This window comes from Phocoena sinus, chromosome 4 (assembly GCF_008692025.1).
Source record: "Phocoena sinus isolate mPhoSin1 chromosome 4, mPhoSin1.pri, whole genome shotgun sequence".
NCBI classification, from domain to species: domain Eukaryota; kingdom Metazoa; phylum Chordata; class Mammalia; order Artiodactyla; family Phocoenidae; genus Phocoena; species Phocoena sinus.
The window spans coordinates 135,477,592-135,490,980 of NC_045766.1; the positions used below are offsets into that span (position 1 = coordinate 135,477,592).

Below are 13,389 nucleotides of genomic sequence, written 5' to 3' on the forward strand. Positions count from 1 at the left end.
TTCACAACTCTTAATTTAATCCAGTTCAATTCCATGTTATTTCACTCTGTGGCATCCCCTGTTTCTACTGCAGGACAGTGACCACCTCCCAGGGTTGTTGAGAGTGTTAAATGATTTAAAAAAATAATACCTAAGTGTTGAGAGCTTTCTTTATAGTGGCAAAATGCAAAACATTCTATTTACAAGAGGGAGCTGGACAGAACAACCTTTAAGGTCCTTTCAATATTTAATATTCTAAGAGAGGTGAGATCTTTACTGAGCACTTGTTGTGGATATGACATGTGCTTATCCAGCAGACACACCTGCCTAGAAAGTGGCAGGTGAAAGTTTAAATGCTATCCCCAGGGAGAGGGGATCTCTTCCCTTCCAGTGCCCTTTTGTCTCAGCGTTGGGATCTACTCATTGCCTTTCTTCTGTTTGACTCCATCGACAAGGAGTCTGCTCCCTGCCATTCCTGAGAAAAAAACTTTAAATGAACAAGAACTTTGATCTTATTTCTGGCAACCACACCAGCAATAGACTCATGGAAGGATTTGAAACCTAATTTAGACTGCAGTAAAGAAAGTATAAAGAGGATAAATTATTGGGCCACGTAAATTTCTAATCTATGCAATTATGCCTTATTTTCAAGATGGGTTATTATAATATATAAGAAATAGTTATGTATAATTTGTTTACGTTAGGTTACTCTACCTGAAATATTTACATTTGGGGTTTTGCCTCAATAATATTGTGTTAATTAGTAAGTAAATATGATAAAATAAAGCCAAATATCTTTATTGTTTTTTCCCCAACATGCATAGTCACCAGTCTGCTTTTAAGATTTTTGTTCCTTGTTTCCAGGCATATAGGGCTCTTTATTTTCTTTCTTTCTTTCCTCCCTCCCTCCTTCCCTCCTTCCTCCCCTCCCTCCATCTCTCTGTCTTCCTTCCTTCCTTCCTTTTTCCTTTCTTTCAATCAATAAGTCATTTTCTTGGTTTGTTTGAGATGAAGAAGTAAACCTTATCAATAACTGAAGCTTGACTTCCCTCTTTGCTTTTAATGTAAGCATTTGTTTCTAATGTATTCTGGATTAAGACACCAGAAAATAGGTTAGATTGAATTTAGAATAAAGTCGTGGACTCTGAATGAGAGTCCTGTTGCTCATCCTTGAGGAAAACACTCACGCTTTAAGAGGCCAACTCAGATACATTGTTTTTGGCTCTGGGAGACCTTTGCTCAATTCCTGCTTCCAAGCTTTGTTCTGCTCTGATTAGTGACTTCCAAATACGTGAGATGTTAGGTCATAGATTATAGAGCTTGAGTGCTGAAGGAACCCCAAGATCATTTCATCCAAGATGATGCCCATCAAATGAAAGGGATCTCCCAAGGTCACTGAACCCGTAACTCACCCATTAAACATATGCATCCCCAGGGAGAATATGCCAACAGGGCTGAGGCTCTCACCCAGGCAGACCCTCCTTTTCAGCCCTTATCTCCTTCAAGTCCAATCAGATTAAACCCAACCAAATTATAAAGGAAAATCCAGATGTTAGCAGTATTTTGGAGTGTAAAAATCATGAGCTAGATGATTTTTTTAAACTGTGTTAAATCAACAAATTTCAAACATTTGACTCCAAGTTTCTAAGAAATGTATTTCAATATATAAGCAGCAAAAATATTTTTACAAAGCATGACCTTGGCATATTTGGGCTTAGAGGGTGTAGTTAAGGATCTTCAGAGTAAACAAATGTATAATCAAAGTTATTGATGAAACATGGCATGGTACACCAGCACGAACCAGCGTGAATGTGAAAAACTTTACAGTTTAGTAAGCTTTTTCCACTCTGCAGAATTACACAGCAGGGAAGGAACCTTGTTTTGTTTACGTTTATTTTTACAACACTAGCTGAGGCTGTGTCACAAGAAATGTCTTTGGAAAAAGTTTGTGTGGTGGTGGATGAATGGATAAATGATGGGTGGGTGGATAGAAGGATGATGGATGGATAGATTTGGTGATGGATAGGAGGATGGATGTGTAGATTTTCTCAGTTCTGTGAGTAAAATAGAGATAGCTTTTCTAGATGACAGTTTTCATGACTACATCACATAGAGATGATAACCCAATTTTGAGATGTGGTACGTGCTTTCTTTGTGGACCTGTAGTTACAGGTAGAAGGAAAAAAACAAAGGATTGGAAAGTCTAACAATGGCCATCTTGTGCTTCTCCTGGCTGCTTAGAACTTACCAAGCTCCTGGCAGGTGACAGGTATTTTCTGGGTATTTAGGAACAAGATATACTCCAGTGCATCCTTTCTCTTTAGCTTCACCTATCATTTTCTTTTCTTTTTTTTTTTTTTTTTTTTTTTTTTTGCGGTACGCGGGCCTCTCACCGTTGTGGCCTCTCCCGCCGCGGAGCACAGGTTCCGGATGCGCAGGCTCAGCGGCCACAGCTCACAGGCCTAGCCGCTCCGCGGCATGTGGGATCCTCCCGGACCGGGGCACAAACCTGTGTCCCCAGCATCGGCAGGCGGACTCTCAACCACTGCGCCACCAGGGAAGCCCCATTTTCATTTTTAAAAAATTGAAGTATAGATGATTTGCAATGTTGTGTCAGTTTCTGGTGTACAGCAGAGTTGTTTCAGTTATATATATATATATATACGTATATGTATACATATATATTCTTTTTCATATTCTTTTCCATTATGGTTTGTTACAGAATATTGAATATAGTTCCCTGTGCTATACAGTAGGACCTTGTTGTTCATCTATATCTATTTTATTTACAGTAGCTTGTATCTGCTAATCCCAAACTCCTAATTTATCCCTCCCCCCCATTTCCCCCTTGGTAACCATAAGTTTGTTTTCTATGTCTGTGAGTCTGTTTCTGTTTTGTAAATAAGTTCATTTGTACCATATTTTAGATTCCACATATAAGTGATATCATATGATATTTGTCTTTCTCTTCTGACTTACTTCACTTAGTATGATAATCTCTAGGTCCATCCATGTTGCTGCAAATGGCATTATTTCCTTCTTTTTTATGGCTGAATATCTTTTTTGTTCTGATAAATTTTTTCCGTCTCTGGTAAGGAATAGACGTTTAGAAAGTTGAATTTCCTAAATTCAGTCAATGTATAATGGATGCCCAGGGCCATGAAAGCTGGCTTCCTGTCAAGTGCCAAGGGATTAACATTTTAGAAAAATGTCCTGTGTTCTGGAAGAGTGAGGTGGATTCCAACATCTGGGCAGGACAAAACAATAGGACCCGTCATTACCTGAAGGCAAATTAATAATATTAGTTGACTATTGTGCAGAAATTTCATGGCTTATGAAACACTTTACATATTATCCCTTTCAATGCTCAGAAGAATCCAGTGCAGTAAGTGTATCACCAATGGCCAGTAAGCAGCAGAATTATGATTTGAAGCTAGATTTCTAGACACAAATCTTATAACCTCTCCGTCATTTCAAAAAGCTTCTCATCAGGACTCAGTAAAATGTAGGAGATGCTTTAAGGGGTGGAAGCCCACCCCAACACAGCATAGACCCCCTCATCCACTGCTCCAAGTTCCTGGTGGAGTCAACATATTGGATTAAGGCATTTTCTATGGCAGATCTTGTAATTAGGGGGCTGGAGGGAGGCTGGATTTCCTCTAACACAACGATTGACATTATGGGCTGGTTAATTCTTTGTTGTGGCGACTGTCCCGCGTGTTGGAGGAGGTTTAGTAGCAGCCCTCACCTCTACCCACTAGACGCCAGTAGCACCCTCCCATCATGACAACCAGAAAATATGTCCCACACATTATCAAATATCCCACGACAAAATTGCCCCTAGCCGAAACCCAGTGTTCAAGATTAAGCTCTGTTCGGTCAGGTCAGCATCCATCACTATAGATTACAGGGTTCAGGAGGACTGGAAAGAAGAGATCACAAACTCAGGGTTTAAAAGACTTAAAAGAAACCCAAGTTTCTAAAACTTGTAGGGAGCAAATACAGGAGATCGGACATTTTTAGAAAAACACCAACATGCTAAGAAAAAACTTTACAGATAGAGGTGAAAGGTTTAAAATTGACTCTCAGTCTTAATTTCTGGTACTGTTTCCATCTCCACCAGGATTGTTACTGATGCTGCTGGTGTCAGAAGGAAAGGAAACAGAATAAGAAGCTCAAAATACAGTCTCCAGCACCCAGAAACCAGCTTGGCAGGAGGGTTCCATACCCTTCCTCCCCTGCCCTTCTCCCTGGGCTGAACGTGTTCTATCAACACTCCTTCCAGATTATGGGCTACCTTTCCAGAAAGGCTTTCAGCAGGTGGTTTGTCATAAAAATTTGGGGACTCGTCCCTCTGCCCCTCCTCCTCCTTCACCTCTCCCTCCTCCTCTTTTTCTTGCTTTTTAAAATCCCTTCTAATATCCAAAAAGCATTTGTTCAAAATCTAGTTTGTTTTGAGAACAGTGCAAAATCACATGGAAAGAAAACACGAAACTCTCACTAGCTAGATGAGTTCGTGGTGGAGTGACCATATAATTCACTGTCCAAACTGGGACACTTTCGAGAGCGGCAGGGGATGCTCTTATGATCATGCTGCCGAGACAGAAGGCATAACCTGGACCATCCCATGCTAAGTGGGACAAAGTGTCACCCTAGTTCTCCATGGCTCTTCCAGCCCTGTAATACACCATTCTGTCAATATGTGACCGCTCTGTCCTCTGGGACAAGTACAACAGGGAGGCTGTAATGTTAACAAGAAGCGGCGCTGTGCTGAGTATGACACATACGTTCTCTGATTTAAAACACACAATTACAATGATCCTATTATAACACTCACTGTTCCAGATGAAAATCTTACTCAAGATCACACAGCTAATACGTGATAAAGTGGGATTTAAGTCAGGCAATCTGACCAGAGAACCTCCTCGTTTCACACGACATTATTTGTGTTGGTTTGTGTGATGTTCTTATCGGCTTGCAAGATGCTCTATCCATACACAATCCCTGCCTCCTAGTTGAGGACTATTCTGTGCCGATATCCTTCTCTTAACTGAACTATACCTTTACAGATAACAGAGCAAAGCCAGGTTTGGGGCCATTCTTAGGTGGGGAGGAAGAGCTTGAAGAGAAATCAGTGCAAGGGGGACTTCTGTTTGGCCATAAGTGCAGCCAGTGATCTGAATGTTCTAGACACATCATCATCCCAAGGGCTCTTCTGAAAGGAGCAGAGATCTGCCAGAGAAAGAGGGGATCTCTGTGGAAATGAGTCTGTTTGTTCTGGGAAAACAGCAAAAACAACAAACCTTTAAAACATTTATTTATAAGCCTTTTAGAGATTTTCTTTGTAATCCTCGAGTTACCCTGCTTCATGCTTCCTCGTAAAATATGGTACCGACTAAATCATCAGCAGTTTTGACTCCCATCCCTGAATTTGTCACCTCTGTTTAACCCTCCTTGGTATTTAAGTAGCTAATCTGGTGCTGGCTGCCGAGTCAACACTGTGCAAATCTCCAAGTGACTTCACAGTGACCTTCGCAACTCGATTTATTTGGTATTTCCTTTGTGTTCCTTTATAGCAATTGACCGGCCTTTGCTAATTATTAAAAGTATTTGCTGAAGTATTCACCACCGTCAGTAGATAAGAATTTCTGGGAACAGCCTGTCTTGTGACTTTAGCTTGTCTCCCAAAGTATAAAACCAACTGAGAAAAGTCTTTTTGAAAACTGGTTCAGGTTGATATATACATATATGAAAGTACACATGCATTCATTCATTCAGCATGTATTTATTGAGTGCCTACTATGTGCCTGGTCCTGTTCTAGGCAGTAACACACAAAAACTCCTGGCTTCACAGAACTGCCATCCTAGTGGGGTGGGATGAGGGAGACAGATAATGAGTATGTAGAATATATTACATGTCAGATGGAGATACCTGCTATGGAGAAAAGTGAGGCAGAAGACGGTGACTGAGAATAGAAGCTGTGTTTTAAAATAGAGTGCCATCCATGTTCATTGCAGCTTTACTCACATGTGTCCCCTACATTGGAAGGCGGACTCTTAACCACTGAACCACCAGCAAAGCCCGCCCCCCCCCCTTTCTAAGGCTGAATAATATTCCATTGTAAGTACTGGGTTGGCCAAAAAGATTGTTCGGGTTTTTCGTAAGATGTTGGGAAAAACCCAAACAAACTTTTTGGCCAACCCAATACCTACCATGTTTGTTTCATCCACTCCTCCATGGAAGAACATTCAGGTTGTTTCCATGTCTTGAGACATCCTGGTGACTGGCCAAATGTGTGACTCACACACTGTGATTGGCCCTATCACAGATGCTCCCTGATTTTTTAGTGATAATAGAACCCTCTGTGGACATGATAGACAAATGAGTCTCAGGGCAGTATCAAAGCTTTTGAGATCCTGACAAGTTTAATCAGTCTTGATTTGGGAACCCTGCTCACTCACATTTAGGCTGTGCCATCCTGGGCAACCAGCCCCTTACTGTCACCCACAAGATCCAGCCTGACACATAAACTGACTACATAATTTTCATCATAACTTCTTCTCCTTCTCGTTTCCCTTCTCCCCCCTCCCCTCCCCTCCCCTTCTTCTCCTCCTTCTTCTCCTCCTTCTCCTTCTTCTTCTCCTTCTTCTCCTTCTTCTTCTTTCTTCTTCTTCTCCTTCTTCTTCTAAGAGGAAAGGTCTGTGAGCCTGGGAGATTTATAATCCAGTGATTTCCATAGCTCCCTTTCTTCAAATCTTCCATTTTCATCTCCCCACCTTCAGCTCCCCAAGCCCTTAACACACAACTTTAAGGCGAAAGCCTTGAACATGGGTTTAGACAATCTAGGAGAATCAGAAAGATAAACAGGTTCTTGGCATCTTCAGGGACCAGGGAGATGCAGAATATAACCCCAGAGGGCAGAACCCCCAGTACTTGTCATGGAGAGAGTACAGGACCCATCTCTGGTCCAAGAAGATCAGCTGGCTCCAGTTGCTCCTATATCGGGGCCTCTGGAACTTCTCAGCAGGGCCCTGGAGAAATTGGAAGGAGGCGATGTGGCCTCCCCTTCTTTGTTTCAGGATTTACCCCTCTTGCTCTAGGACACTGAGGCACTACAGGGACATCTACAGTTGCACAGCTGCTGAGCTTAACGCCTGAGCCCTGGGAAGGTGGGAATTAGGTGTCTGGGTGTCGTGTGTGTTTGGGGGTGATTTTAATGGCTCTGGAACTTGAAGCTGTTCCAGAAAACACCGAAGCGGTCAGTAGAATCAGGATCTTTTCACTGAAACCCACAAAGGTCACAAGAAAGACTGTCATTGGCCAGGCTCTCAGGCCACTCAAATAGGCAGAGAAGAGGGGATGCAAACCCCGCCCAAACCCTAGGGGGGATGGAGTTGGCACCGGGGACTTCTGGTCAACCCCTGGACAGAGGGCCAGGCATTTCAAAGGGTGCAGCAGCTAAGTGCTCTCCCCAGCAGCGCACTGCACCTCCGCGAGCGCGTTTCCAGGGAACCAAGGTCGGAATTAGGGTCCAGGTGGGAATCAGGCGCGCAACCAGCGAGAAGCAAGAGCGGTGGAGGAATAGCCCAGAGAGCTTAAGCCCGGGAGAAGGGGCGCAGCGTTTTGGAGCGGGAGGATTTCGCCCCGCCCGCACAGCGTACCGCCCAGGTGCCTCCAGAGTCCCGGGCAGGGGGTCCTCTCGCAGCTGGCGCAGCGGCCCCTGGCACCGCGCCCTTCGCCCAGCGCCACCTGGCTCCTCAGCAGCGTCCAGGAAGGGTCTCTGGTCAAAGACAGGGTTCTGCGGCCATGACCGAGGTCGCGGAGCCGGACGGGGGCTCCCCGGGTCCCCAGAGCCAGCCCGAGGGCTTAGCGCTTCAGGCGGAGAGACGGGGCGAGCCGGGGGCTTCCGGCCCTGAGGCGCAGAGGCAGGAGGCGAGAGAGGGCGCCGTGGAGGCGCCGAGGGGTGGGGGGCCGGGCGCAGCCGCGACGGCCGAGGTGACGGAAGGAGAAGGGCCGGGGCCGGACGGAGGGCGCGCGGGCGAGGTAGCGCCGGACGCAGGCGGTGGCCTGGGGGTTGAGACGCGGGGCGCGAGCGGAGAGCAGGACGAGGCCGAGGCGGAGGAGGGCTCCCGGGAGGGAGAGGAGCGGGCGAGCGGCGCGGAGTTGGCGGAGGAGGCGAGCCCGGGGTGCGGCGCGCAGGGCGAGGCCCCGGGGGAGGCTCAGGTGGAGCCTGGGGATCCCGCGGCCCCCGGGGCGAAGGAAGAGGCGGAGAGCGGGCCGGAGGAGCCGGGAGGCAGCGCGCCTGGGTCGGCGGGGGCCCGCATGGACGCCGACGGGCTGACGGGGGATAGCACGGCCGCCGAGGCGCCGGCGGGGGACAGCACGGTCACCGAGGGGCCGGCGGGGGACAGCACGGTCACCGAGGGGCCAGCGGGGGACAGCACGGTCGCCGAGGGGCCGGCGGGGGACAGCATGGTCCCCGAAGGACCGGCGGGGCTCCGCGTGGACGCCGAGGGGCCGACGGGGGTCAGCACGGTCGCCGAGGGGCCGGCGGGGGTCAGCACGGATGTCGGGGGGCCGGCGGGAGAGGCGCACAGGGCCCAGGGTGAGCCCCGGGATGGAGGGGACAGCAGCCCGCAGACCCAGGCCGAGGCGACTGAGGCCGCAGCGTCGGAGATCGCGGAGTGCAGCCCTGGAGAGCTTGCGGGGGAGCCTCCGGGTGCAGCGGCGGGGGCCGCGGAAGAGACAGGGGGCCGGGAGGGAGAGGAGTCGCAGAAAGCGGCCCCCGGGGGCGCGAGGGCAGATGCTGGCGAGGACGAGGACCAGGGTGCGCCCCTGGGGCAGAGAGAGGAGGCAGAGGAGGAGAGGCGAGAGCGGGGTCCAGAGGGGCCAGGCGAGGAGGCCACAGCCGGGGGCGCGGACGAGCCCCTCGACGGCAGCGCGGATGGGGAGGCGGCCCAGCCGACGGATGCCCGGGAACCCGAGGCCGAGCTGAGCAACCACCTGGCGGAGGGGGGCAGCACCGAGCGCGGCGACGAGACCGCGCCGGTGAACGGTGGCCAGGAGGACGGCGAGGTGCCCGAGGAGGGGGCCCCGGGACAGGAGCACGACATCACCCTCTTCGTGAAGGTAAATCTGGCTTCTTGCAACTCCCAGGACGCCCCCTCCCATCCTTAGTCTTGGTCTGTTGAGATCTGATCCCAAAGGGACGCGCAGGGATGAAGCTCTTGGCGCCCTGATGGTCACCCAGCACTTCTATCCGCGGGGTGGGGGTGGGGGCTGGGGGTGGGGGGTGCGGGTGTGGGGAGAGGCGGGACAGCTTGGGTTTCAGGGAGAAGAGGTAAAGGAGCGTTACAAAGAAGAACTGAGGGTTTGGAAGCAAAAAGGTTGAGGTGAGAGTGGTGGGAGATGGGGATGCGGGTCCAGCGTCCCCCTGTCCTTTGTACTGAAAATCCTAACTAGCCCTTCTAGTCAGGAGGTTATTAAAGAATTCACTTAAAAAAACAAAAACAAAACCCCACCCAGCCCTGCTGATGTTCAAAGCAATTTCTGCCAAAGGAAACGTTAATACCTAAAGTGAATAAATGCAAACAGGTAGGTTGTCATGTGAGAAGTATCTCCGGACTCAAACCTCAGAGACCCAGAGTGGGCCCAAATTTTCAGCTCCAAAAAGGTCTTCCATTTCTGTAGAATTGATAAGGTATGTTTGGGAGGAAAGTGGAAGTTTATTTAAATACTGTAATATATATTGAACATTTAACATTTACTTTGGAAGATGCTGACGACTTGAACATCGTCTGCCTTTATGTCCTAGTTTCAGCCTTACTTCAAAGATTCAAAGAGGACAAGGATTCTGTAGAGACACAAGTGAGGAAGTTTTAGGTTTAAATAGACATTCCCACAAGACATCACAAATGAGGAACTAGGTTCCGGGGGCAGCTCACAGGAGGATCTTTGTTGAAAAAGCCCTTCCCAAAGACCTTTGGCCAGATGGGGAAAACAGCAGATAATAAGGTCAAGAATGTGCATTGTATGTTGAATCATAATCCTTCCAAAATACTTTCAGGCTTATAGAGGCCGGTTATGACCTAAACCTCCTTGGGAGAGAAATATAAGCAAATTTTAATAAGCCAAAAAAAAAAAAAAAAAAAAACAGTTCCCAAAGTGATTAAGATCAGAATTTCAGGAATTCTTTGGGTGGCAAGAGAGTTTGGGAAGAACAGCCTTGCGTTTCTTCACTGTGCTGTTCTGAGCAAATTTTTTTTTTTTTTTTTTTTTTTTTTTTTTTGCGGTATGCGGGCCTCTCACTGCTGTGGCCTCTCCCATTGCGGAGCACAGGCTCCGGGCGCGCAGGCCCAGCGGCCATGGCTCACGGGCCCAGCCACTCCGCGGCATGCGGGATCCTCCCGGACCGGGGCACGAACCGGTATCCCCTGCATCGGCAGGCGGACTCTCAACCACTGCGCCACCAGGGAAGCCCCTGAGCAAATTTTAAGATGCTGAGACATTTTAAGTTTATGTATTGGGACATAAGCTAGGGTGCAATCCCTAGGAGGGTCACTCGGAGCCAGAAGACTTCAGGGAAGTTAGGGGAGGGGGAAATCCGAGCACAGTGTTGCTGTGTGTGCCCCAAATCTGCTCCTTGGTTTAAGAAATTTCCCCTTGTTCTGGTCGTCTGACTACATAATTCCAGCCTCTTGTTACAGCTTGGAAACACAGCTTCCTAATAGTCTTTCTGCTTCCATCCTCGGCTCCCTCGAATCTAGTCCCTTTGTCATAGCCAGTGAGCTAAGAAAGAAAAGATCTGATCATTTTGTTTCCTAGTATAATCTTCAGTTGTTTATTACAGGCTTTCAGATAAATCCACACTCCTTAGCCAGGTCACAAGGCTATCCGCGATGTGATTCCTGTCTCCTTGGCACTGCCTGAGTATCCCTCCCACCCAGCTTTGCTACCCATGGTACCGCTCTGCCGGCCTTGTTAGACTACTTACTGGTCCTAGAGGGAACCACATTCCTTTCTGCCTGGAAATTTTGCATGTGCTGTACCTGAATCGAGTTTCCTTCCCTTCACCCCTCCCGGTCTTCCCTGCCTGGCTATCTGCTATGTGTCCAAGATTCAGCGTGGCCATCATCTCCTTTGGCGAGACTTTTCCAACCCCAATTTGGGTTGGGTATCCCTCTGTCTGAGCTCCACTCACACATGGCACTACCTTCTGCGTGCTGTCTCCAACGTGGAGCACAGGTCTGGAACGTGAAGGTGTGTGTGAACGGGTGGCTGCCTGTGTGAGATAGTAGACTGTAGTGATCAACAGCACAGAGTTTAGAGCCAGTGGGTCTGGGACCAAATCCTGGCTCTGCTCCTTTCTTGCTGTGTGACCTTGGGCAAGTTACTTGATCTTTCTGTGCCTTTGTTGCTTATGGATAAAACAGGAACAATCATAGTTCCTACTCCATGAGTTTGAGGGACATTCAAAATTAGGATTGTATAAAACACTCAGAACAGTACCTGACTTGAAATAAGCCTGCTATAAATGTGACTTCTTATTGTTACATCTGCTCAGCTCTGATAAACCTTCATTGATTTTGCACAGGAATAATCCCTTTCCCATTCCATCCCTGCCATTTTATTTATCTATTTATTTCTGGCAAATATCTCTAGTTTCCTAATTACCTCCATTTTCTGGGGAAAAGAATATTATGAAAGGTAAAAACAAGTTGTTTTCTCAGACTCTGCTCAGTAGTTTGTGAAGGCAGAGGCAAGGGGGCATGTCGTGGACTGCTTAACCAGAATGTTTGATGATTGGCTTGGTGCTCAGTTGTTGTTTTCCTTTCTTTAAGGAAACAAATGGATCTCCAGACAGTGAAATTGGTTTTCAAGCAACTACTGCTTGATACAGCTTCTGAGGGTCACCTAGGATGTGCCCCGTAGGATTGTTAAGGCATATCTCACTTTCTTCTTTTTCTTGTTTTTTGGCCATGCCACACTGCATGCGGGATCTTAGTTCCCTGACCAGGGATCGAACCCGTGCCCCCTGCATTGGAAGCATGGGGTCTTAACCACTGGACTGCCAGGGAAGTCCTTACTTTCTTCTTATCCTTCTAATCATTCTCTTGAAAAACAAAAGCTCCCAAAGAACAAATCAAGCAAAAACCCTTTAGACTATTTTAGCTCTGGAGTTTGTAATACTCGATTTAAAATCCTTAAATTAGTTCAGAATAGGATTTCTTTGCCAGATTTAACCTTCTCTAGGTTCCTTCTTTGGGCTCCACTTTATCTGGACGCTGTATTCCATAATGGACGTCTGACCTCCTGGGTTTTGTAAACATGTCAGGCAAGTGTGTCTTGGTGGGTTTTTGATTCCGTGATTGATGTGTAAAACTGTTCTTTAAGGAGAGAACATTCTCCCAGGCTTCATGTGACAGCCTGCTAAACACAATTTTTAAAATTAACTAGCCCTCATTCTATTTGGGAACTTTTAACTTTTACATTTCTTCCTGTTTAAAAAAATAAGTGTATTGGTTACCAGAAAGTAATGACATACGACCCAGTAAAATGGAATAATAAAATCTGCTTCTAATTTTAGCCACCTGGTGGTTTATGTTCCCCATCTTTGTGAGAATTGTCATTTTATTAGTCATTTTGTTTTATTCTCTACGTATGCAAGAATGTATTCTTGGATGTAAAAGAGCCAGGAATGTATAGAACAGGCCACAGGAAAGCCTCCTTGAATTATTGTATGGTAAATGAATTGCTGACCATTGCTAATTTTTAGTTCTGTTTTCTCAAAGCAGTGTTCATTATTTACCATCTAATTATACGGCAACCCTGCAATATATTTAGTAAGAAAGATTCTTTTCTTCTTTGTTCGTGCAAAGGAAGGAGGACCACATAATAACACACCAACATAGTAACAACAAACGACAAACAAAATTCTAACACCATAGCGTAAGGTCAGGACTTCAGCAGCTGTGGCGGTTTAGTCGCTAAGGAAGTCTCACTTACAGGTTCGGTTCGTCTAATACTTTGAGGCAGTATCTAGGGATGGGATAGTCTGAGATATGGATTTTCTGGCAAATTCACATGACTTAAAAAATCTTAATGTGACCAGTGAATAATACTGGGCCAGAGTCTAAGAATTTCTTAAATTACGTTTCGGAGATCATTCATATAACCACTAATACACAGCTAACACTGAGCTAGAAAACTTGCATTTGTCATCACATTTGGGTTCTCCAGGGAGGTGAAACTGAGGACGGAACAAAGTAGAACTTGAGAAAGGCATGGCCTTTGAGGATAACCAACAAGGACTTACTGTACAGCACAGGGAACTCTGCTCAATGTTATGTGGCAGCCTGGATGGGACGGGAGTCTGGGGGAGAATGGATACATGTATATGTATGGCTGAG

The 13,389-nt window shown here is 46.9% G+C and overlaps 1 protein-coding gene across 2 annotated transcripts in view; it reads left to right on the plus strand.

Moving 5' to 3' along the window:
* The first annotated feature begins 7,389 nt into the window (after positions 1-7,389).
* The window catches only part of CLIC6 (chloride intracellular channel 6), a 44,370-nt gene continuing 38,370 nt past the window's right edge, over positions 7,390-13,389 (plus strand). For both annotated transcript variants that reach the window (XM_032631123.1, XM_032631124.1), the window contains exon 1: positions 7,390-9,109. In XM_032631123.1, coding sequence (XP_032487014.1) covers positions 7,787-9,109 — 1,323 coding nt within the window. In that variant the 5' untranslated portion in view covers positions 7,390-7,786. The remainder of the gene's footprint in view (positions 9,110-13,389) is intronic.